The sequence below is a fragment of the Entelurus aequoreus genome, linkage group LG10 (assembly GCF_033978785.1).
Source record: "Entelurus aequoreus isolate RoL-2023_Sb linkage group LG10, RoL_Eaeq_v1.1, whole genome shotgun sequence".
NCBI classification, from domain to species: domain Eukaryota; kingdom Metazoa; phylum Chordata; class Actinopteri; order Syngnathiformes; family Syngnathidae; genus Entelurus; species Entelurus aequoreus.
The window spans coordinates 15,413,538-15,438,026 of NC_084740.1; the positions used below are offsets into that span (position 1 = coordinate 15,413,538).

The 24,489-nt window shown below is 39.6% G+C and overlaps 1 protein-coding gene across 1 annotated transcript in view; it reads right to left on the reverse strand.

The window, feature by feature from the left end:
* The window catches only part of LOC133659118 (SCO-spondin-like), a 158,891-nt gene that overhangs the window by 24,172 nt on the left and 110,230 nt on the right, over positions 1–24,489 (reverse strand). Inside the window, exons 55-56 of the mRNA XM_062061851.1 lie at positions 7,274–7,390; positions 7,026–7,170 (exon numbers count right to left, since the gene is read on the reverse strand). Coding sequence (XP_061917835.1) covers positions 7,026–7,170; positions 7,274–7,390 — 262 coding nt within the window. The remainder of the gene's footprint in view (positions 1–7,025; positions 7,171–7,273; positions 7,391–24,489) is intronic.

Sequence of the window (24,489 nt, forward strand, 5' to 3'; positions counted from 1 at the left end):
GGGAAAGAATTCCACCTGAGATGCTTAAAAAATGGGCCTCCTCAGTTCCCAAACATTTACTGGGTATTATTAAAAGGAAAGGCCATGTAACACAGTGGTGAACATGCCCTTTCCCAACTACTTTGGCATGTGTTGCAGCCATGAAATTCTGAGTTAATTAATTATTTTAACTCATATGGAAACGGGGTTTGTAAATACCTGCCTTGTTTTTAATGAATATTTAGGCCTACTACACTACTGTATTTTCATGTTGGTCATTATGGTGGTACATGAAGAGCCAATTGTTTTCTAAGGTGGTACTTGGTAAAAAAAAATAAAAAAATAACAAGAGATGTTCAGAATGGGTGTTTCTTTTACTATAGTTACATTTATTATTTCACTAATATTATTATCATTATTATTATTATTATTATTACTATTACAAACAATTATACATTATTTTTACACTTATGTGTGTAAGGTGCAACGTAAAGCATTAAATGCATCCGATTACCAATGGTTAATTTCTTTTTACACTTGTATGATTGTTCTTAAATGTAACTGCACAGTTAATAGATGTTTTACAGTTTGACCCTGATTTCTATATATATATTTTTTTAATTCTAACAAATGGGAGGTCGGCAACATTCTTGGAATGAATACCTTCATCGTATCATAGAAGTAGAACATTAGGAGAGACATATTTTACCAGCATTGCAGGAGTTGTAGAAGCATGACATGTTGTATATCCAGGACACATTCTCTTTGTTCTGCTGGTAAATGTCCAGAATTTCTTGTAGACAACTAAATAAAAAGGGGCTGGCCTGTGGTGTTGGATTGTCTGCACCTCCGCTACAAAAAAAACCTGCAGAACACAAACCTGCAACAGGGAGGAATTATCTTTGACAATTTTCCGCCAAAAGAAAGCCATTTACCAGCTTGGAACCAGGCCCGTGCTGTTCCAAACACATGAAATAGTGACTGACTACCGGGAAAAGCAGGTGTTATCATCCCGGCCCTACCTGTTGGCTGTGAGGCTCCAGGACTGACGCAATATTTCCCAGGCGGACAGAGGCGGCAATTAGAAGAGGAGGAAGCTCCGAGCTCGGGGAGGAAGCTGCCGATAGGACAGGGTTTGGGTGATCCGCTACCCAGAGGACAGAAGTGTCCAGAGGGACAGATATCTCCATGAGGCTGGGAGACGGGGGAAGACTCCGGGGACCCTGATAAACAAAAATATCCTGGGAGAGCAACAGAAAATGTAGTTAAACATCTCATTAACAGCAACTTTTACAATGTAGACATCCATGAATTTATTATAAGAGATGATTCATCACCAACCACTTAGGTAGGCTAATATATTTTCCAGTGGAAATGAATTGAACAGTCATTTTTGTGACTGATTATTAAACTTACCAATTGAAATTAAATGCAAAACTATCTAAAAAGAAAACTTTTTCTCTGATTATGTCTGGGGTTGAAGAAGTATGGAACAACTACATTCAAGAGAGTAGAATTCCCAATTTACCAATATTTTTTGATAATGTCTTTTTAAAAGTGATGTGTATTTCTGGTCTTGTCACCCCCTCCCGGGCAGAAGGGCAACACGGCGGTGTGTCTGGATGAAAAGTGACGGAGATGCTTTGATGGACAAAAAGTCGCTTTATTACAAGCGAGTGTCATTAAACAGGTCTGCAGTACCTGGAGGAACTCAGGTCAAAAACGAAGGCCTCCCAATTTAGGAGGAACCGAACCAGAGTCTTATATTCCTTCTTTCTCTGTCTGGGTGTGTGTTAATTCAGGATAGTACAACCTGACCATGTAATGAGATGTTCGTGTGTAAGTGATACCATAACTTGTAGGTTGACGTTAAGATAAGCATAGAATCTGTCCTCCAGGATAGAGCTTTAACTTTTGAATTCCGAAGCCTGGTTTTATTGCTTCTTCTCGTGAGAGAGCTAATTCCAGTCCACATGTAAATGTTCAACTAAAGCTCCTTAATTTATTATGCATTCAACCATTATTTACTTAAACCTGGTGGTTCGCTTTCTCCAAGTTGAATATAAACATTCACCATATGTACAACATAATATGAGTTAATTAATTCACTTCAAAAGTAACTCTTGAAAATAAACAAGAAAAATAGGACAATAATATTTCAAGTAACTCAATAATTCCAAGGGAAAGTCTGACACGTTTAATGCTTCCAAAATTCCCTAGCTAAAACACCCATTAAAAAGTTTCCGGAATGCTTCAAGAGATCCACTGGACATTTTTTGGCGACTTGTTGCTAGGCTGAATTTAGAGGGCTCAGTCGTACCTGCCCCATTGGCATCCGACAAACTGGAATATAGCAGCCTGGCTCATTAGGCTCAAACTGCAATGTATACAAATTAATTTCACAAGCGAATAGGTGTTCTGTATTAACTATAACATATTTGTACTGGGTATTATTGCATACAATATTTATAAATACACTGTTAAATATAAACTACACATATGTTACATTGAATATGTTCTGCAATAGTTAGAGTAAACATGCATTTATTTGTATGTTATATTACATGCAGTGCAAAGAAAGATTAGGGTCTTGCACACGAGTTCTAGCATAACATTCATGGCAAATAGATGTCTTTTATATTAGTGTAATAGCATATTATATTCGATTAAACAAAAATGAGGCCTACTGAAACCCACTACTACCGACCACGCAGTCTGATAGTTTATATATCAATGATGAAATCTTAACATTGCAACACATGCCAATATGGCCGGGTTAACTTATAAAGTGCAATTTTAAATTTCCCGCTAAACTTCCGGTTGAAAACGTCTATATATGATGACGTATGCGCGTGACGTCACGACGGCAACGGAAGTATTCGTACCCAATGTGTCACCATACAAACTGCTCTGTTTTCATCGAACAATTCCACAGTATTCTGGACATCTGTGTTGGTGAATCTTTTGCAATTTGTTTAATGAACAATGGAGATTGCAAAGAAGAAAGTTGTAGGTGGGATCGGTGTATTAGCGGCTGGCTGTAGCAACTCAACAAGGAGGACTTACTTGGATAGCAGACGCGCTAGCCGATGCTAGCCACCAACCGCATCTGTGATCGGGTGAAGTCCTTCGTCGCGCCGTCGATCGCTGGAACGCAGGTGAGCACGGGCGTTGATGAGCAGATGAGGGCTGGCTGGCGTAGGTGGAGCGCTAATGTTTTTATCATAGCTCTGTGAGGTCCGGTTGCTAAGTTGCTAAGTTAGCTTCAGCGTCGTTAGCAACAGCATTGTTAAGCTTTGCCAGGCTGAGAATTATTAACCGTGTAGTTACATGTCCATGGTTTAATAGTATTGTTGATCTTCTGTCTATCCTTCCAGTCAGGGATTTATTTATTTTGTTTCTATCTGCATTTGAGCCAGATGCTATCACGTTAGCTCAGTAGCTAAAGAGTTTCGCCGATGTATTGTCGTGGAGATAAAAGTCACTTTGAATGTCCATTTCGCGTTCACGACTCTCATTTTCAAGAGGATATAGTATCCGAGGTGGTTTAAAATACAAATCTGTGATCCACAATAGAAAAAGGAGAGTGTGTGGAATCCAATGAGACCTTGTACCTAAGTTACGGTCAGAGCGAAAAAAGATACACCCTGCACTGCCTCTCTAGTCCTTCACTCTAACGTTCCTCATCCACGAATCTTTCATCCTCGCTCAAATTAATGGGGTAATCGTCGCTTTCTCGGTCCGAATCTCTCTCGCTCCATTGTAAACAACGGGGAATTGTGAAGAATCCTTCCTCCTGTGACATCATGCTACTTCCGGTATAGGCAAGGCTTTTTTTTATCAGTGACCAAAAGTTGCGAACTTTATCGTCGTTGTTCTATACTAAATCCTTTCAGCAAAAATATGGCAATATCGCGAAATGATCAAGTATGACACATAGAATGGATCTGCTATCCCCGTTTAAATAAAAACATTTCATTTCAGTAGGCCTTTAGCTCTCTTGTTCCAACACGAACATTGGAAATGTATTTCATAATTAACTGTAAATCAGTCCTCGAGAATTTAGAGATGTCGCGAACCCACCAATACCCGCAAATCAGCGTCATTTTTGCCAATCGAATTTTCCAAAAATGTGCATGTCAACTGTTGAATCGAAGCTTAAGTTTGTGTCTTGTGTAGACAAAACAGAAATAGCAACGTATAACAATATATCTCTTTATTGTTCAAATAAAGCAGACCTACTCCTGGTTCCCAGTGTTAAGCCTTCTGGGTAATGTAGTACATAAACATTAACTTCCTAGATGACATGTTTTTGTATTTTTTTTGTCACCTTTATTTATACAAAATGTCCTTTGCAATGCCCACCTATCAAAGAAGCAGCATTTACATGTTAGAAATGTTGAGGTGTGATGATGATCTCTTATCGTCTCTTATTTACCAACAAATATTTATGCGATAGATTTCTCTCAGCGGTTCACAAATGCTTTTAAGGTGCGGGGTTAGATGTGTTCGGACATGAATAAATATTTAAGATGGACAAACCCCTCAGAAGCGTAATGTCTGCAACTTGTGGACGACAGAAGAGAACAGACAAAAAGAAGCCACTGGTGGTGTTTTTATGATTAAAATTAACTACTACTATTATTAGTTATAATCAGTTAAAACAGCAATTTCACAATAAGCTGCAAGTATGTGCTTTTACTGCCATCTGGTGTCTGCTTTTAAGTCTATGTGGTGTAAATTCAGTAAAACATCAATACAAAAAACACTTATTTTTTTTGTTGAAATCCTGTGCTTTTTGAGGTTAAGGTTACGAAAAACACTTAAAACATTGATCTGCCGCAAATTTGGGCATTTTGGGCTGCAATAATCGCAAAAAAAGTCAGCGAAATCCTGAAGGGCTGGTAAATATACTGTGCTACAACATTTATGTTTCCAGTATTTCAATATATACAGTCGTGGTCAAAAGTTGACATACACTTGTAAAGAACATAATGTCATGGCTGTCTTGAGTTTCCAATAATTTCTACAACTCTTATTTTTTTTGTGATAGAGTGATTGGAGCACATACTTGTTGGTCACAAAAAACATTCATGAAGTTTGGTTCTTTTATGAATTTATTATGAGTCTACTGAAAATGTGAGCAAATCTTCTGGGTCAAAAGTATACATACAGCAATGTTACAGTTTTTTTTCCATCGCTAACAAGCGCTTACCTATACTTAAAATACTTTTACTAAACTCTTAACACAGACTTACACCTACAAAACACAAATGGCCAAATAGATCATTTTCTTCTCAAAAGCACATTTTGTTAACTATATACTAACTCTTCATTTCAAAATAGATGACATCTTTCTCTGCACACATTAACTTTACCAAAACACTGGACATCTGACTCAAAATGAAATTATTCTTTCAAAGAATAACTCTTGTTTTCACTTCACAAGGAACATGCAGCCAATCAAAGTACACCAGGTTTCAAAATACTGGCTATTGTGGACATTACAAAAACTGCATAGACTTTTATGTTTCAGTTTTACAGGTATTTGCATGCAAAACATGCAATCCACAGTTTTTTTATGCCTAATTTTTTGGTTGGGAACTGTATATCCACATGTAATGTTCACATTCAAAAGCATTCCAGTAAAAAGCGAATCAGTTTTTTTTTCTTTACTGTTTACTACAGGAGGTATAGTAGAAATACTGTTTAGAGTATGATACAACAGAAAACGTTTTACAGTATTGTTTACAGTAAAGCTAACAAAATATCTATGAACAAAAAAGCAACAGCAAAAAGCCCAGTAAAAAGGGAGAACTAAAAAAAAGCACAAAATTCCTTTACAGTATCTAATCCCTGCGATCTTCAGGGTTAGGCCACACGTTTTCATCCACATCGCATCTGATGTTACAGTATTATCAGCTGGGATATATTGTTTTAGAACTGATATTACTGTATTACAGAAGCAGAGGTTTTTATACTGTATCTAAGGTTTGGAATATTGTGTTTGCAATTGTGGGATGTTGTGTGTTAACATTTGTAAATAATACAAAAACAATCCATAATTTTGTTTGGAGGTATAGCTTGTCTGTTAAACAAATGTAAGCATTATATAAATGTGTTCACTGACTGCATATTGTGTGAAAACAACATGAAATGTGTGAATGGTATGGCCACAAAGGACCGATGTTGTGCTAATCGTGTTTAGAGTTTTGAAAATGTGACTACTGTTTAGAAAAACGCTTGTTAGCGACTGAAAAAAAAACTGTAATATTTGCTTACATGTCCCTTGGCAAGTTTCACTGCAATAAGGTGCTTCTGGTAGCCATCCACAAGCTTCTGGTTGAATTTTTGACCACTACTGACAAAATTGGTGCAGTTCACCTAAATGTGTTGGTTTTCTGACATGGACTTGTTTCTTCAGCATTGTCCACACGTTTTGGTCAGGACCTTGGGAAGGCCACTCTAAAACATTAATTCTATGCTGATTTAGCCATTCCTTTTCCACTTTTTACGCGTGTTTGGGGTCATTGTCCTGTTGGAACACCCAACTGCGCCCAAGACCCAACCTCCTGGCTGATGATTTTAGGTTGTCCTGAAGGTAATCCTCCTTTTTCATTGTCCCATTTACTCTCTGTAAAGCACCAGTTCCATTGGCAGCAAAACAGGCCCAGCGCATAATACTACCACCACCATGCTTGATGGTAGGAATGGTGTTCCATAGATTAAAGGCCTCACCTGTTCTCCTACAAACATATTGCTGGATATTGTGGCCAAACAGCTACATTTTTGTTACCTCCAGAAGGCCTTATCTTTGTCCATGTGATGTCAGATGAAACAAAAATGGAGCTGTTTGTCAAGACAGCCATGACATTATGTTCTTTACAAGTCGATGTCAACTTTTGACCACAACTGTAAATTTCTATTTAATGGAGAGCTAAGACACGGCTCCTAACGTACTGTAGGCACAACCGGGTGTGACATATCCACATTAGAGGCAAAGAGATACACTTCCTGAATCTCCCTTGCGGGGACGTGTGTCAAACCTGGACTGCAGGGTCCGGAGGGCTCTGTCAGAGCAGTGCTGTTGCAGAAGGAGCCAGAAGGGCAGGGGATGCAGTCCGTGGGGGACTTCTTGCCAGACGATGGAGTGACAGTGCCCACGGGACAGGGAGATGGCGCCAATGAACCCTCCAGACAATAAAAACCTTGACAAAATGGTTACACTTCAATACACTCGCCTTGTAGGAGTGTTCAAATGTCTTTTTTTGTTGTTGTTGTTTAACTACTCTACCTGGTGGGCAGATGTTGCACGCAGACTGGCCAGATGAAGGTTGAAAAGCTCCTGCGCCACAGATGGACGGCTCAGCGCTGCCATATGGACACGAGTGGCCAGGCTGGCATTGACATCCTGTGGGCCAATCAGATCAAAAAGCTCATCTGGTGCCTTCTTGTTTTACAATAATCTGCTTTTTTTTTAAATATATAATACATGGTACTGTTCAGGATAGGATTGGACTTTATAGGATATAGGACTTTATTGTCATTGCACAAGTACAACAAAACTATGTTCCAGCTATTTTAGAAAGAGTTCATACTTCACACAAAAAAAAAATATGGTCTTGAGCTTTCATGCAGTAAATAACATTTGCATAAAGACTTGAATGGGCAGAGTTTATGCCATGTTACATGGCGTAACACAGTATTTCAAATCTTTATTTTCTGCTCTTTCATTTGACAAAAAGTATCTACCCCAGATCTGGGCAAAATACGACCCGTTTAGATTTTCAATCCAATTTTTTTTTTTTTTTTTTTTTTTTTTTAATTTTCGCTAACTGCTTATTTGCTATTACTTTTACCATCATATTTGTACATGTCGTATTTGCTGATGTTGCTCTGTTGTTGTTGTTGTTGTTGTTGTGTTTGCTGTTGTTGTTTTTGTCTCTCTGTCTAATCCCCCTCTTGTCCCCACAATTCCCCCCTCTGTCTTCCTTTTTCTCTCTTTCTATCCCCTCCTGCTCCGGCCCGGCTGCACCAAATGATAATATAAATACATTTAATAAAGTCAAAATACAAGTAAGGCAACAAGAGAAGTATCCTACACTTCTCTTTTGTAAAGTAAATCTGAACAGCCGATATGGGCATCTACATCTGCTATATGATTTGCCCGAGAAGCTGGGCAGGACATTATAAAAAAAAAAAAAAAAAAAAAAAAAAAAAAAAAAAAAAATAGATTTTCAATCCGGCCCGCCAGACGTTATATATCATTTTTTTAGACCTTTAACATCAAAACTGTCGCCACCATTCTGATGTGCAGCGCTGTTTTTAAATGACCGAAAGTCTTGAACTATAGAAAGTATTTAAATGGTCGAAATCTGCGCTTTTGGGTGTTATACCAGTTATTACGGTAATCTACGTCACAGCAGCTCAGACGAGAAACAAACCAGAGTGGGCGGGGTTTGTTTTCAGTGCAGCCAGCCCGAAACGGGTGTGTCAGAAACGGATGCGGAAGCAGATTTTGACGTGATAATACCGTATTTCCTTGAATTGCCGCCGGGTATATAGTATGCGCTTGCCTAGAATTACCGCCGGGTCAAACTCGTTTCGCAAAATAATTAGCGCATGCTTGGAATTACCGCCGGGTCAAACTCGTTTCGCAAAATAATTAGCGCATGCTTGGAATTACCGCCGGGTCAAACTCGTTTCGCAAAATATTATTTTCATTAGCGCAAGTCTAGAATTTCCGCCGGGTCAAACTCGTCACGTCACTAGTGACACTTCACCTGTCATCATTTTCAAAATGGAGGAGGCTGATTTCAATCATTTGAAATCGCATAATCGGAAGAAGATTAAGAGCTATTCGGTAGGATTTAAGGGCCAAGCTATTGAATTTGCTAAAAAGAACACCTAGGAGGGAACTGCTCGGAAGTTTGGAGTAGATGCTGCAGTCTCCAGGTGTACCTAATGTTGTGGCCCAGCAGCGACTGCAGCACGGATTTCATATTTCAGTCATTCACAACTCCTTCAACACGAACATTATTGTGTTTGCACTTTTTGGCTTCTTATTAAATAACTTTTTTAAATAGATTCAATCTTGCACGTGGAAAGTTTAAGTGTGGGCTTTAGTTGATATAAGACTCCCGTCAGGGGGTGCATTCTACGGAGGGGGGTGCATTATCCGGCACAACACCGGGATGATTCATTGTGCTTTAAATTTTATTGCGTCATTAAGCGATGTCACGATGGTATCCTTACATCACTCTCAAATTTATAAGCGCATGCTTAAATTTACAGCATGCCTTTGGTAAGCGCTGGAGTGATAAGAGGGGGTTTTAAAATAATTAGCGCATGCTTAAATTTACCGCATGCCTTTGGTAAGCGCCGGAGTGAGAAGAGGTTTTAAATTAATTACTGCCCCGGCGCTAATTCAAGGAAATACGGTATGTCATATTGTAGGTGTTTATTACACTTTGCATTCATATTTTGATGTTTTTTACAGTTGTGTTGTGTTTTGCTTGGTCTGGTAAGTAATATTAATATTAATATTGTTAATATTCAGTGTTTTATTGTTCATAGTTTATATTGTAAATCCCAATTTCTTTATTTTAATGAACATTTTGGGTGTCCCATTCAGTAAAAAATTGTAAAATGTAATTCCGTTTTTTTGAGGTGGTCTGTCATAACGTTTTTAGAACTCTATCGGACATTGTGACTTTTGGTATTAGTGTTCCTGAAAAAAAGGGACCCAAACACACATACTGTACAGCAGATTTGTACAGCTAAATGTGTACATATTTATACACACATACACCTTGGCCCCCCCCAGGCACATTTTTTTCTCTCAATGTGGCCCCCGAGTCAAAATAGTTGCCCAGCTCTGATCTACACTATACTTTTAACGCTCTGGTCCATGCATAATTTAGTAGCACCAAGACAAAAAAGTCCTTAGGTAGCTAAAACTGTATAAACCTTTTCGGATTTATATTTTCCTACATTTTCTATCTAAAAACCTCAATCAACTTCAGTAATATTACATCGGAACATGAAAAAAAACCTTTTTACGGAAAAAAAAAATTCCATTTGGATTAACACAAGCAAAATTGTGGCCACAAATAGGGTTAATGTTTGGATTTTTTTTTTTCAAATCTGTCAATCAAATTAAGCCCGAAATAAAAATAGCTAACATGTGTTTTTTAACCTTTTAAATGCCCATTTGATCTAATTATATCAGGGTTGTTGTTTGTTTAAACAATTGCATAAAAGGAGTTATCATTCATATAGTAAATATTAAAGTGTTGGGATACACGGGTAAAGAGCAGGCTCAACATGACATGTTTGCTATTTTAATCTAGGACTAAAGTTGACTAAGAGATTTGATTTTTTTTTTAAATTAAATATGATTTCTAAATTTTTGTATACACTTTTAACTCCCCGAGACATGTTTGTTCTTGTGCTTCTTTATTGGGCTAAATTAGAAGTTGAAACACAACATTGAGGGGCAGCTACTTAAGTGACAGACTTAAGTCTCACTGCAGCTCGCTAGTAATCCTGCCCTGAATGCAGACTGGCAGGCAGATACAAAAGGTATTTTTAATTAAACTAGTGTATTGGTCCCAACTGGAAGAATAGACAGACACTAATTTAATTAGAAAAAGGCAAATATCTAAATATTTTTTAATCAGACTTTTTTTTACCCGTTTGCAAAACTTCTGGTATAACATGTATTAAAAACTGTGTTCAAATAATTTTTGAGTTTGTGGATGAAAAACATCCCTGAAATAATCATTAAACTTGTTTTATGTGTTGGTATACATTATTTTACAGTATCTCAAATTCACTTTAATGTACTTTTATTAAATATAAGATAGAGTAGTTTCCACAATCTGGATCATCACTCGGCATTTGCCAAACCACAGGTTAGAAGCATTGATAAGTAATAAAAAAAAATACAAATAGAAAATTTAGCATTTGAAAGTGATGTTTAGTAAATATTAACTTGAAATGAAAGTATGTTAGTATTTAGTACACCAATGATACTTTGTTTACTGCAGAATGACGTTTGTGGAAACAAGCAAAATAGGAAGAGAACTTTGAGAAGAAAACAAGTTGTCCTACCCTCACAAAATGTACTAAAAAAGAAACAAAATCGTGGCCCTAAAACCAGATATGGACCGTAGCGTGGGTTACCGGTTTCGTGGCACTTGTGGTAAACAGTGGTGTGCCGTCAGGGCCAGCAAGGCCTTCTCTGCTGGCCTAACATAACCAGAATTCATGATCATATTTAAAGATAAAATTAACTTATAATTTACTTTCCCTAAATATCTAAAAGTATTTATATTCTCTTCATGTCATATTATGCACCTTCCAGTGCTGTTTTTAGATGAGAGTTTTTATCCAATTAGAATTCAGCCAGTTTATGTTGCCATGCTGTACCAAATCTGCCCGGGGCCTTCAGAATCAACAATGTGGGCGTCTGTGCACTCTAAGGGAACGGGCACATACAGTTGATAAATTGCGATCAGATCACGAGTTGTTGTTAGTAAGGCCTTCTAGCTGGCCTCACGTTGAACGTGACATTTACAAGTCCTGTGTTTGGATAGTCACTTGGGAGTCCCAAGTGACTATCCAAACCGCGAAAACAGGAAGTGGCATCGGAGCCATACAAGCCATAGAAAACTCACCGCTACTCACTTTTTTAACCCACAAAGAAGGAGAGCAAAATGTTGATTAGGTATCAGATATATAATTGCGATGCCATTTTCAAGAAGGATACTTAAGAGAAACTACATCTTGTGAGACGAGGTCGGCCGACACCGGAAGCTAGATAAGCTGTCCTGGCGGTGAAATGGTTTGCTCGCCACTTTCACACAAATCAAACGACTACGACGGTACCACTGGCTTACACGGCGTCGGATGGTTGCTACAAATTGCGAGTTCAAATATATTATTTCTTTATTTTTTCATGTTTCATTTGTTTTATACAACTCTTTTTATTTTGACAGTACCACATAAGATATGTTTTAATTGCTGAAGCGGGTTTATTGAATGTTAAATGCGCCGAAAGATAGACCCTTTTGTACACTGTTGAGAGGATTCAGTGCGCAGTAGTGTGCAAGTGTGTTTCTGTATAGTATCTCCAGCCGCGTCCATGTGGTGACATGAATTACGGTATTTTTGAGAGGTGAAGTCGGACTAAGTAGGTGAGAAACACACGGCCCGCCACTGAGTAAACACAATCACAGATATCAACAAAATGTAATTTGTCAGCTGTTAGCATATATATCCTCGATCAAACATGGCAGAAATGTCTATTACAAGACACTAAAGTAGTAAACAGTGGGAATGCAACGATGGTTTGTTTAATCCTGAACGGGGCAATCAGTCTTTAAAGGCCTACTGAAACCCACTACTACCGACCACGCAGTCTGATAGTTTATATATCAATGATGAAATCTTAACATTATAACACATGCCAATACGGCCGGGTTAACTTATAAAGTGACATTTTAAATTTGCCGCTAAACTTCCGGTTCGAAACGCCTCTGAGGATGACGTATGCGCGTGACGTGGCCCGGCGAACACGGGTATGCCTTCCACATTGAAGCCAATACGAAAAAGCTCTGTTTTCATTTCATAATTCCACAGTATTCTGGACATCTGTGTTCGTGAATCTGTTGCAATCATGTTCATTGCATTATGGAGAAGGAAGCTGAGCAAGCAAAGAAGAAAGTTGTCGGTGCGAAATGGACGTATTTTTCGAACGTAGTCAGCAACAACAGTACACAGCCGGCGCTTCTTTGTTTACATTCCCGAAAGATGCAGTCAAGATGGAAGAACTCGGATAACAGAGACTCTAACCAGGAGGACTTTTGACTTCGATACACAGACGCCTGTAGAGAACTGGGACAACACAGACTCTTACCAGGATTACTTTGATTTGGATGACAAAGACGCAGACGTGCTACTGTGAGTATGCAGCTTTGGCTTCTAAACATTTGATCGCTTGACCGTATGTGCGCAACTTTTTTTTGCGTATGTACGTAACTTTTTTAAAATATATAAGCTTTATGAACCTTGGGTTAGGTGAACGGTCTTTTGGGCTGAGTGATTGTGTGTGTTGATCAGGTGTTTGAATTGTATTGGCGTGTTCTATGGAGCTAGGAGCTAGCATAGGAGCTAAGAGCTAGCATAACAAACACGCAGGTGTTTTTATGCAGGATTAATTTGTGGCATATTAAATATAAGCCTGGTTGTGTTGTGGCTAATAGAGTATATATATGTCTTGTGTTTATTTACTGTTGTAGTCATTCCCAGCTGAATATCAGGTACCGTGAGTATGCAGCCTTGGCTGCTAAACATTTCATAGCTTGACCGTATGTGCGCGTCACGTACGTAACTTTTTAAAAATATATAAGCTTTATGAACCTTGGGTTAGGTGAACGGTCTTTTGGGCTGAGTGATTGTGTGTGTTGATCAGGTGTTTGAATTGTATTGGCGTGTTCTATGGAGCTAGGAGCTAGCAGAGGAGCTAGGAGCTAGCATAACAAACACGCAGGTGTTTTTATGCAGGATTAATTTGTGGCATATTGAATATAAGCCTGGTTGTGTTGTGGCTAATAGAGTATATATATGTGTTGTGTTTATTTACTGTTGTAGTCATTCCCAGCTGAATATCAGGTCACCCCCGGCTCTCACAGCATCTTCCCTATCTGAATAGCTTCAACTCCCCACTAGTCCTTCACTTGCACTTTACTCATCCACAAATCTTTCATCCTCGCTCAAATTAATGGGGAAATTGTCGCTTTCTCGGTCCGAATCTCTCTCACTTCATGCGGCCATCATTGTAAACAATAGGGAACTTTGCGTATATGTTCAACTGACTACGTCACGCTACTTCCGGTAGGGGCAAGCCTTTTTTTTATCAGATACCAAAAGTTGCAATCGTTGTTCTATACTAAATCCTTTCAGCAAAAATATGGCAATATCGCGAAATGATCAAGTATGACACACAGAATAGATCTGCTATCCCCGTTTAAATAAAAAAAATTCATTTCAGTAGGCCTTTAATAGAAATTTGAAAACATTGTGATGTTCAGCAACCCGCGACTCGAAAGCCGCATGCGCTCTTTAACGCCACCCTGGTGGCTCCCTGGACCTCTTTCAGAGATGTGTGAAAATGGAAAAAGTTGAAGAACATTTTTTATTTTTTGTTTTAATATATTTTCTGTAGGAGAGCAAACATGACACAAACCTTCCTAATTGTTAGAAATCCCACTGTTTATATTAAACATGCTTCACTGATGAGAGTATTTGGCAAGCACCGTTTTGTCCTACTGATTTCAACGGTTCTTGAACTCATCGCAGTTTGTTTACATGTATACATTTCTCCGAAGCTGCCACAGAAAGACGTGTTTTGTGCCACTCCGTCTCATTTTGTCCACCAAACGTTTTATGCTGTGCGTGAATGCACAAAAGGTGCACTTTGATTTTATTGCTTTGCTGGAGTGCTTATCAAGCATATTTTGTCAATCCATGACTGCAAGCTAACCGATGCTAACATGCTATTTAGGCTAGCTGTATGTACATAATGCATCATTATGCCTCCTTTGTAGGTATATTTGAGCTCATTTAATTTCCTTTACTCATGTCCTCTGTGTATTTATATTTGCATGTCTCGTGACACATTATCTGGATGTAATATTGGCTGCATTTCTCATTTGTTTGTGTACCATGTTGTTCCAGACCACAGCGAATGGTACCCAGCTTGCAAAGATTGTAATAAATCTATTAAATTAAGACAGCCTGCTGTTTCCTTTAACTTAGACACACACATTTATACCTTTGGCCATTCTAAACCAGTCATTTCCAGAAGTTATCTGGTCAACAAAAGCACCTTGAGGATTCTGGCGGGAACTCTCGTTCAACCCTTTTTCGATTACGCGTGCACCTCCTGGTACCCTAGCACCTCCAAAACCCTCAAATCTAAACTCCAAACATCTCAGAACAAGCTAGTCAGGTTACTTCTAGACCTCCACCCCAGATCCCACCTCACTCCTACCCACTTCTCTAAAGTGGGCTGGCTCAAGGTGGAGGACAGAGTTAAACAACTTGCACTGAGCCTAGTCTATAAAATCCGCTACACCTCCCTGATACCGAAGTACATGTCAAACTACTTCCTTAACGTAAATGACCGCCATAACCACAACACCAGGGGGTGCTCCACTAACCACGTTAAACCCAGATTCCGAACTAACAAAGGTCTTAACTCATTCTCTTTCTATGCCACATCAATGTGGAATGCGCTCCCAACAGGTATAAAAGAAAGGGCATCTCTATCCTCCTTCAAAACCGCTATAAAAGTTCACCTCCAGGCAGCTACAACCCTAAACTAACACCCTCCCCGGATTGCTAATAATCAAATGTAAACAATCAAATGCAGATTCTTTTTCTTATGCCTTCTGATCTCTCTCTCTCTCTCTCTCTCTCTCTCTCTCTCTCTCTCTCTCTATGTCCACTACTTGATGTCCATATCCCCACCCCCCCACCCCACCCCCCCTCCACACTCCTGATTGTAAATAATGTAAATAATTCAATGTGATTAGCTTGTGTGATGACTGTATTATGATGATAGTATATATGATAGTATATATCTGTATCATGAATCAATTTAAGTGGACCCCGACTTAAACAAGTTGAAAAACTTATTCGGGTGTTACCATTTAGTGGTCAATTGTATGGAATATGTACTTCACTGTGCAACCTACTAATAAAAGTCTCAATCAATCAATCAATCTCATCCTGTGAGAAGCCTCCATTTTACTAATGATTTCCAATGTTGCAAAAATGCCTTTGATAGTAGGGTATTATAGCTAATATAGCCACTTACATCACGTGTTGCCTTCATTATAACACTTATATAAGGCTTTTATTTTTTTGCAGCTCCAGACAGATTTTTGTTTTGTATTTTTGGTCCGAAACGGCTCTTTCAACATTTTAGGCTGCCAACCGCTGGCCTAGCCCTACACCACAGTTCCTTTCAACTCAACCAAAGAGTGTAAACAAATTCTTACAGTAGATAGCATAGGCCCTACATTTGTACTGTGCCCTACAGCTTGGTACCATGAAAACTAAGCAATGGGAGAGACTTGGTACCGTGTGAGAAATCCTGAGGGAGGCGAGGTGAGGACGCTGAGCAGCAGCAGCAGGCGCCCTGACAGAAATGAGCTGCCGACTATTAATAGCTTTTGGTTCATTTCACGGCCAAGTTAGCAAAATGCTCTTGGAAGAAAGAAAAAAAGGTGTAAAGGTGATGAGAAAAGATTTCAAGGAGGGGCGGCGTGGCGAAGTTGGTAGAGTGGCTGTGCCAGCAATCGGAGTGTTGCTGGTTACTGGGGTTCAATTCCCACCGTCTACCTTCCTAGTCACGTCCGTTGTGTCCTTGGGCAAGACACTTCACCCTTTGCCTCTGATGGCTGCTGGTTAGCGCCTTGCATGGCAGCTCCTGCCATCAGTGTGTGAATGGGTAAATGTGGAAATACTGTCAAAGCGCTTTGAGTACCTTGAAGGTAGAAAAGCGCTATACAAGTACAACCCATTTATTTATTTACACCTGCAGAACCTAATGAGATGCGATACTAATTTGGAGCAGCAATAAATTGTGCACTTTCACACACAGCCTCCTGCAACTTACACTTTCACTTTCTTTTTTTCAGAGAAGGTTCAGGCAGTTAAAACATGTTGAGGTAAAAAAAAGCTATATCTACAATACTTGTGAAAATAAATGCAATAAGAAGGCACACTGAATATTTTCAAGATCCTCCTGCAACTGACAGTTTGATAAAATAGATAAGATAAGCAGAGGCGGTCCTTGCTAGATTTACGCTCTGGGCAAACCATCTCTGGGCACCCCAAACTCCGCCACCAACACAACAATGTAACATATATTTGTATTATTTTATGATATAATCTAAAATACAAAAAGGTAACAAGAACAGGTAAAAACAAGATAAATAAATGAAATACAGTATATAAGCACCAATCCTTCATCACGGCAGGATCTAATAACCATGCTTGAAGAAAGTAAACAAAAAAATGTAACCTGTGTAGCATAAAAAAAGATTATTGCAGTAAAGCAGTGCCATCAGAGCCAGCAAGGCCTTCTATGCTGGCCTAACATAACCAGAAATCATGATCATAATTAAAGATACAATTATTTTTGAATTTACTTTCCATAAATACCTAAAAGTATTCATATCCTCTTCATGTCATATTATGCTCCTTCCAGCACTGTTGTTTTTAGTTTGAGTTTGTATCCAATCAGAATTCAGCTAGCTTATGTTGCCATGCTGTACCAAATCTGCCCGGGGCCTTCAAAATCAACAATGCGGGCGTCTGTGCACTGTGAGTGAACGGGCACATACAGTTGATAGATCATTGCGATAGCCAATCAGATCACGAGTTGTTGTCAGTAAGGCCTTCTAACTGGCCTCACGTTGAACGTGACATTTACGCGCCCTGCGTTTGGATGCTAATTGGGACCCTCAGCGGATGAATTTGAGAACACAGAGTTGATAGACAGTTGCGAGAGCCAATCAGATCACAAGTTGTTGACAGTAGCCTATCTAGGTAGCCTGATGTTAACGAGACTGTGATTGGATACTCACTTGTCATTCCAAAGTGAGTATCCATTCTCAAGTTTCAATTTAGTAGGAAGCGGGAAGGGTTGCGCCGTAGCAGAGAAAGAGAACAAAACGTTGATTAGGTGGCAGATATATATTTGCGAGGCCATTTTCAAGAAGGATATTTGAAGAGAAACTACATCTTGTGAAACGATGTCGGCCAACCCCGGAAGCTCGCTCAGCTGTTCCGGCGATGAAATGGGGAAATGCTCGCCATTTCTACTCGGACAAGCCGACGACGAGGGGTACCACTGGCTTATACGGCGTCGAATAGGTGCTACAAATTTGGGGACGGCGGACGCAGTTGGGAGAGTGGCCGTGCCAGCAACCTGAGGGTTCCTGGTCGATCCCCACCTTCTACCAACCTCATCACGTCCGTTGTGTCCTTGCGCAAGACATGTCACCCTTGCTCCTAATGGTTCATGGTTAGCGCCTTGCATCCCGCCATCAGTGTGTGAATGTGTGTGTGAATGGGTGAATGTGGAAATAGTGTCAAGCGCTTTGAGTACCTTGAAGGTAGAAAAGCGCTATACAAGTATAACCCATTTACCATTTACCATAAATTGTGAGTTCAAATATTTTATTTTTTCACATTTAATGTTTTTTGCAATTTTAATGTTGACAGTACCACATAAGATATGTTTTAATTGCTGATGCGTTTGAATTGGTTTTTAAATGCGCCAGAAAATAACCTGTTTTGTACACTGTTGATGTGGTTCAATGACCAGTAGGGGCGTAAATGTGTTCCTGTAAAGTATTTCTCCAGCAATGGTCATGGGGTGACATCACTTATGGTATTTTGCATTAGAGTGGTTCGGTTCTTACCTGTCAGAGAGGTCCTTCTCTGTCAGGCTGGGGGACACCACCTCTTCTTCTGCTGCTCCGCTTTACTGTGGTGTCCCCCAGGGATCTATTTTAGGCCCCATCCTGTTTTCCTTACACATTTTCCCTCTTGGTGAGATTTTTAGGAAACATGGAGTGTTCTATCACTTTTATGCAGATGACTGCCAAATTTATATGCCAATTTCAAAAGGTCACAGCCCCCTGACACCTCTTCTCAACTGTCAACGTCAAAGCTTGGTTAGCCCAGAATTTTTTAATAATGAATGAGGGAAAAACGGAAATTTCAGTTTTTGGTCCGGCCCTCACTGACTTGGGACCATTGCAAAATCATGTGCGTCCCAAAGTCACCAGCCTTGGCGTCACTATAGACAGTGATTTTAAACTTGACAAACAAGTCAATGGCGTTTTAAAATCGTGTTTTTATCATCTTCGTCTTTTAGGAAAGGTAAAACCGTTTTTATCTTTTAACCTTTTTGAACAAGTCGTGCATGCTTTTATTTCAAGTGGCCTGGACTACTGCAATGCACTTTATGCTGGCATTGGCCAGAAAGCTCTCTCCCGGTTGCAGTCAGTCCAGAACGCGGCAGCACGACTTTTAACAGGGGCCAGGAAACGCCAGCATATAACCCCAATTCTTCAGAGTTTGCACCGGCTCCCTGTTCATTTTAGAATTGATTTGAATACCTTGCTGTTTGTTTTTAAAGCTTTATATGGACTGGCACCTCATTATATCTGGGACCTCATCCAAATGTACACTCCTGCGCGCGCTCTGAGGTCCGAGAGCCAGCTCCTGCTCCTGGTGCCCAAGATGAGACTTAAAACCAGGGGAGACAGGGCCTTCTCTGTGGTTGGCCCTAAGCTCTGGAACACTCTGTCCCTCCATGTTCAAACTGCTTCCACAGTGGATTGTTTTAAGTCTCGTCTTAAGACCCACTTTTATTCTTTGGCTTTTAACACTACGTGAGTTGTGTGGTCTTCTGTCCTGTGTTTTTTTTTTTTTTTTAGTTTATTTTAAATACATTTTGATTTCTATTAACTGTTTTAATTGGTTTTACCCTTTAACATCGTTTTTAATCATATTTATTTTTATATTGTTTTTATATTTATTTTTTGTTTTTGTTTTTATTCAGTCATTGGTGGAGCATAATATTGTTTTTAATATTGTTTTAACATGGTTGTGCAGCACTTTGGAAACATTTTTGTTGTTTAAATGTGCTATATAAATAAAGTGGATTGGATTTGATTGATTGGATTTGAGAGGTAATCATTGAAGTCGGATATCACTGAAGGCCTAGGTGGGAAGCGCACGGCCCGCCACTGCAGTAAAGTATTTTGTATTTTACACACAAGTGTTGCTTTGCATCATCCGAATCACATCTGCACAGTTCCAGTTAGTATATATATGATGTATAATAAGCACATATATCTTAACACACCAGTTTTTTACTCAGAATCACACGAGACTAGGTTTCCTATGGATGAAATTAGTTGCATGACATGAGGCATCAATTCTTAATCTTCTGTGGCTAATCGCAACATATTAGCAAGAGGCTAATTAATATCCTATAGCCTACTGTCACTCATAGAAATTTGCATAACTATCTTGTACCCGTTTCTCATCTGCTTTTCTTTTTCTGAACTGGGCACCTGATGGCCTCTTTGGTCTTTTACTTTTATCCATGATGAAGATGAAGACTCCACATCATTACCTTTTGCCAACACCGTCCATTTGCCCGTCAATCACCCGGAGTCACGCCAGTCACGTAAACTGCAGAGACTTGTTTTTTGTTTCATTTTTCACATAACCTAATTAATTAAATGTAGCCATGTGGGTATGTATTACATTTTCGGGAATGAAATACAATTTATTTGGAAGAAGTTGGTGTTGTGTGGCCTCACTGGCCTAGGATTAGTCCATCCTTCACCCCCTCACCCTTGCCAACCTCTGCAGTTGCAAGTTGATGCCACGCCCTCTCTTGCTTGCCTGTTCTGACACAACTCTCAGCAGCAAGTTGAGGTTTCAGTAGCTGTTTTTATACAAAACACCAAGCGCCAATTTGCCCATCCTTTTGGCAGCTCGGTCATCGTTTTCATACAGAGGGCGGCCAACTGGGCGTCTATTACGGTCCGCCGATTTTCCGACTCGGAGGGTATATTTATTTCCACCTGAATTTCTATTTAAAACTGAGGCGGAAATGTGCAGACCCGTGGGTGAGACGGGCGGAAAGGGTTAATGGACTGCACCAGAGGCGTATTTTGGAAAAGGAGGAATAATTTGCCTTTGGTTTAAAAGGGCACCTATTGGAAAAGAGCAAAAAGAGTCCAGAAAACTGAAAAGTTTCGTATAGATTTTTTTATTTTTTTATTATTTTTTTTTAATAAGCGTGCCCCTCTCACATAGATTGTGCCCTGGATGGTCGCCCATATATAGCAGGGGTCCCCAAACTACGGCCCGCGGGCCAGATCCAGCCCACCAGCGTCCAAAATCCAGACCGCAGGAAGTCCCGGGTTAAAAAAAAAAAATATATATATATATATACTATACAAACCCTGTTTCCATATGAGTTGGGAAATTGTGTTAGATGTAAATATAAACAAAATAAAATGATTTGCAAATCATTTTCAACCCATATTCAGTTGAATATGCTACAAAGACAACATATTTGATGTTCAAACTGATAAACTTTTTTTTTTTGCAAATAAATCATTAATTTTACAATTTGATGCCAGCAACACGTGACAAAGAAGTTGGGAAAGGTGGCAATAAATACTGATAAAGTTGAGGAATGCTCATCAAACACTTATTTGGAACATCCCACAGGTGAACAGGCAAATTGGGAACAGGTGGGTGCCATGATTGGGTATCAAAGTAGATTCCATGAAATGCTCAGTCATTCACAAACAAGGATGGGGCGAGGGTCACCACTTTGTCAACAAATGCGTGAGCAAATTGTTGAACAGTTTAAGAAAAACCTCTCTCAACCAGCTATTGCAAGGAATTTAGGGATTTCACCATCTATGGTCCGTAATACCATCAAAGGGTTCAGAGAATCTGGAGAAATCACTGCACGTAAGCAGCTAAGCCCGTGACCTTTGATCCCTCAGGCTGTACTGCATCAATAAGTGACATCAGTGTGTAAAGGATATCACCACATGGGCTCAGGAACACTTCAGAAACCCACTGTCAGTAACTACAGTTGGTCGCTACATCTGTAAGTGTAAGTTAAAACTCTCCAATGCAAGGCGAAAACCGTTTATCAACAACACCCAGAAACGCCGACGGCTTCGCTGGGCCTGAGCTCATCTAAGATGGACTGATACAAAATGGAAAAGTGTTCTGTGGTCTGACGAGTCTACATTTCAAATTGTTTTTGGAAACTGTGGACGTCGTGTCCTCCGGACCAAAGAGGGAAAGAACCATCCGGATTGTTATAGGCGCAAAGTTGAAAAGCCAGCATCTGTGATGGTTTGGGGGTGTATTAGTGCCCAAGACATGGGTAACTTACACATCTGTGAAGGCGCCATTAATGCTGAAAAGGTACATACAGATTTTGGAGCAACATATGTTGCCATCCAAGCAACGTTACCATGGATGCCCCTGCTTATTTCAGCAAGACAATGCCAAGCCACGTGTTACATCAACGTGGCTTCATAGTAAAAGAGTGCTGGTACTAGACTAGCCTGCCTGTAGTCCAGACCTGTCTCCCATTGAAAATGTGTGGCGCATTATGAAGCCTAAAATACCACAACGGAGACCCCCGGACTGTTGAACAACTTAAGCTGTACAACAAGCAAGAATGGGAAAAAAATTCCACCTGAGAAGCTTAAAAAATGTGTCTCCTCAGTTCCCAAACGTTTACTGAGTGTTGTTAAAAGGAAAGGCCATGTAACACAGTGGTGAACATGCCCTTTCCCAACTACTTTGGCACATGTTGCAGCCATGAAATTCTAAGTTAATTATTATTTGCAAAAAAAAAATAAAGTTTATGAGTTTGAACATCAAATAGCTTGTCTTTGTAGTGCATTCAATTGAATATGGGTTGAAAATGATTTGCAAATCATTGTATTCCGTTTATATTTACATCTAACACAATTTCGCAACTCATATGGAAACTAGGTTTGTACACTTCCATACGTAGTGTATCTACCTCCTGAATAACCTGATTTCTGTCATTAAAATGTATGCACTAGTCACTGAGAAATCAAGAAAAACGGGGGTGGGGGGGGGGGGGGGGGGATTGGGGATGGGATTAGCGACAAATTGTACACCTTCAGATATAGCCGCCTTCTGCAAATACAACGTTCGTCATTAAGATTCATGCATTATTCATATGAGGAATTACACGAAATGTGGGGAATGGGTGTAAACAATCCTTGATGTGAATCGGCAACAAACTGTACACTTTCATCCATAGCTACCGCCTGCAAACGCTGGAGTTTTGTAATTAAGACTCATGCATTATTCTCTGAGAAATTAAGAAAATTGGATGGGGAAATTCATGAAAGTGCACCTTTCATTTGCTCTTGCTATGACATTTGTGTTTGTAAAAGATAGATATACTCCAGCATGACTTTATTACGTTAATCATGTAAGGCAATGGTGTCCAAAGTGCGGCCCAGGGGCCATTTGTGGCCCTCAGCTAATTTTTTAACGGCCCCCAACACCCTTTAAAAATATTACTGAAAAAGAAAATGAAACATAAAAATGTGGAATAAAACAGCAAATAGGTGGAACGTAATGAGAGAAAGTTGCAATTTTGTCTTTAATTAAGCTTTTTTTTCATATAAAAAAGTCATTGCTCAAAAAATATCAATCAAATTTAATGTTTTGAATTATTGACCTGTTTAAAGCTCCAATTACTTCACATGAAAAATAAAAATTTTGAGGAAAATATTGCTTATTTTATGTGTTTGCCGTATTAAAAAACAAAGTTCTTTAACAAAAAGGGTATAAAATAAACAAACCAAAATATGTCTAAAATAATGAAAACTTATAATCAACAAATAGATCTGAAGTTGATCTAGAACAGCGGTCTCAGACAGGCGGCCCGCGGGTCAATTGCAGACCGCGAGACGTTATTTTGCGGCCCGAACCTTAATATGAAAATGTAATGTTAGTGTGGACCACGAGTTTTATATGGATGGCACTTGACAGCGTCACACTTGCCAACCCTCCCGAATTTCAGGGTGTGCCGTGATGGCACTGCCTTTAGCATCCTCTACAACCTGTACCAACAGCGTGCCAGCCCAGTCACATGTTGTATTTGGCTTCTGTAGATACACGTAAGTGACTGCAAGACATACTTGATCAACAGCCATACAGGTCACACTGAGGGTGGCCGTATAAACAACTTTAACACTGTTACAAATATGCGCCACACTGTGAACCCACACCAAACAAGAATAAGTTACCACATTTCGGGAGAACATCCGCACCGTAACACAACATAAACACAACAGAACAAATACCCAGAATCCCATGCAGCCCTAACTCTTCCGGGCTACAATAACACCCCCGCTACCACCAAACCTCGCCCCCCCATGACGCCAGATAACACTGCGGGAGCAGTCACTTTTTTGCCCTTGCTATCCCGGTACTTTCCGCCGACCGCCGTGTTGCTGTAGGGAGGAAAAGCGGAACGACACACATTGCGGAAATAACATTATTCTCCGTGCGTCGGCTAAATTCTAATATATTCCACAACACCAAACATGTCTTTTTCAAAGCCTGCAGTGAAGAGAAAGGTTAGTGATGAGCAAAGACAATTCCAGGAAAAGTGGGAGATGCAATATTCCTTTGTTGAGCACAGGGGCACCCCGACGTGTCTTATTTGCACAGAGAAAGTTGCGGTGCACAAGGAATACAATTTGAAACGTCATTATACAACTAGACATGCTGAGGAGTATGCAAAATACCAGGGAGATGAGAAAGTGAACCGGGTTGCAAATTTTAAAACCAGTCTACTGAGGCAACAAGATTTCTTCAAAA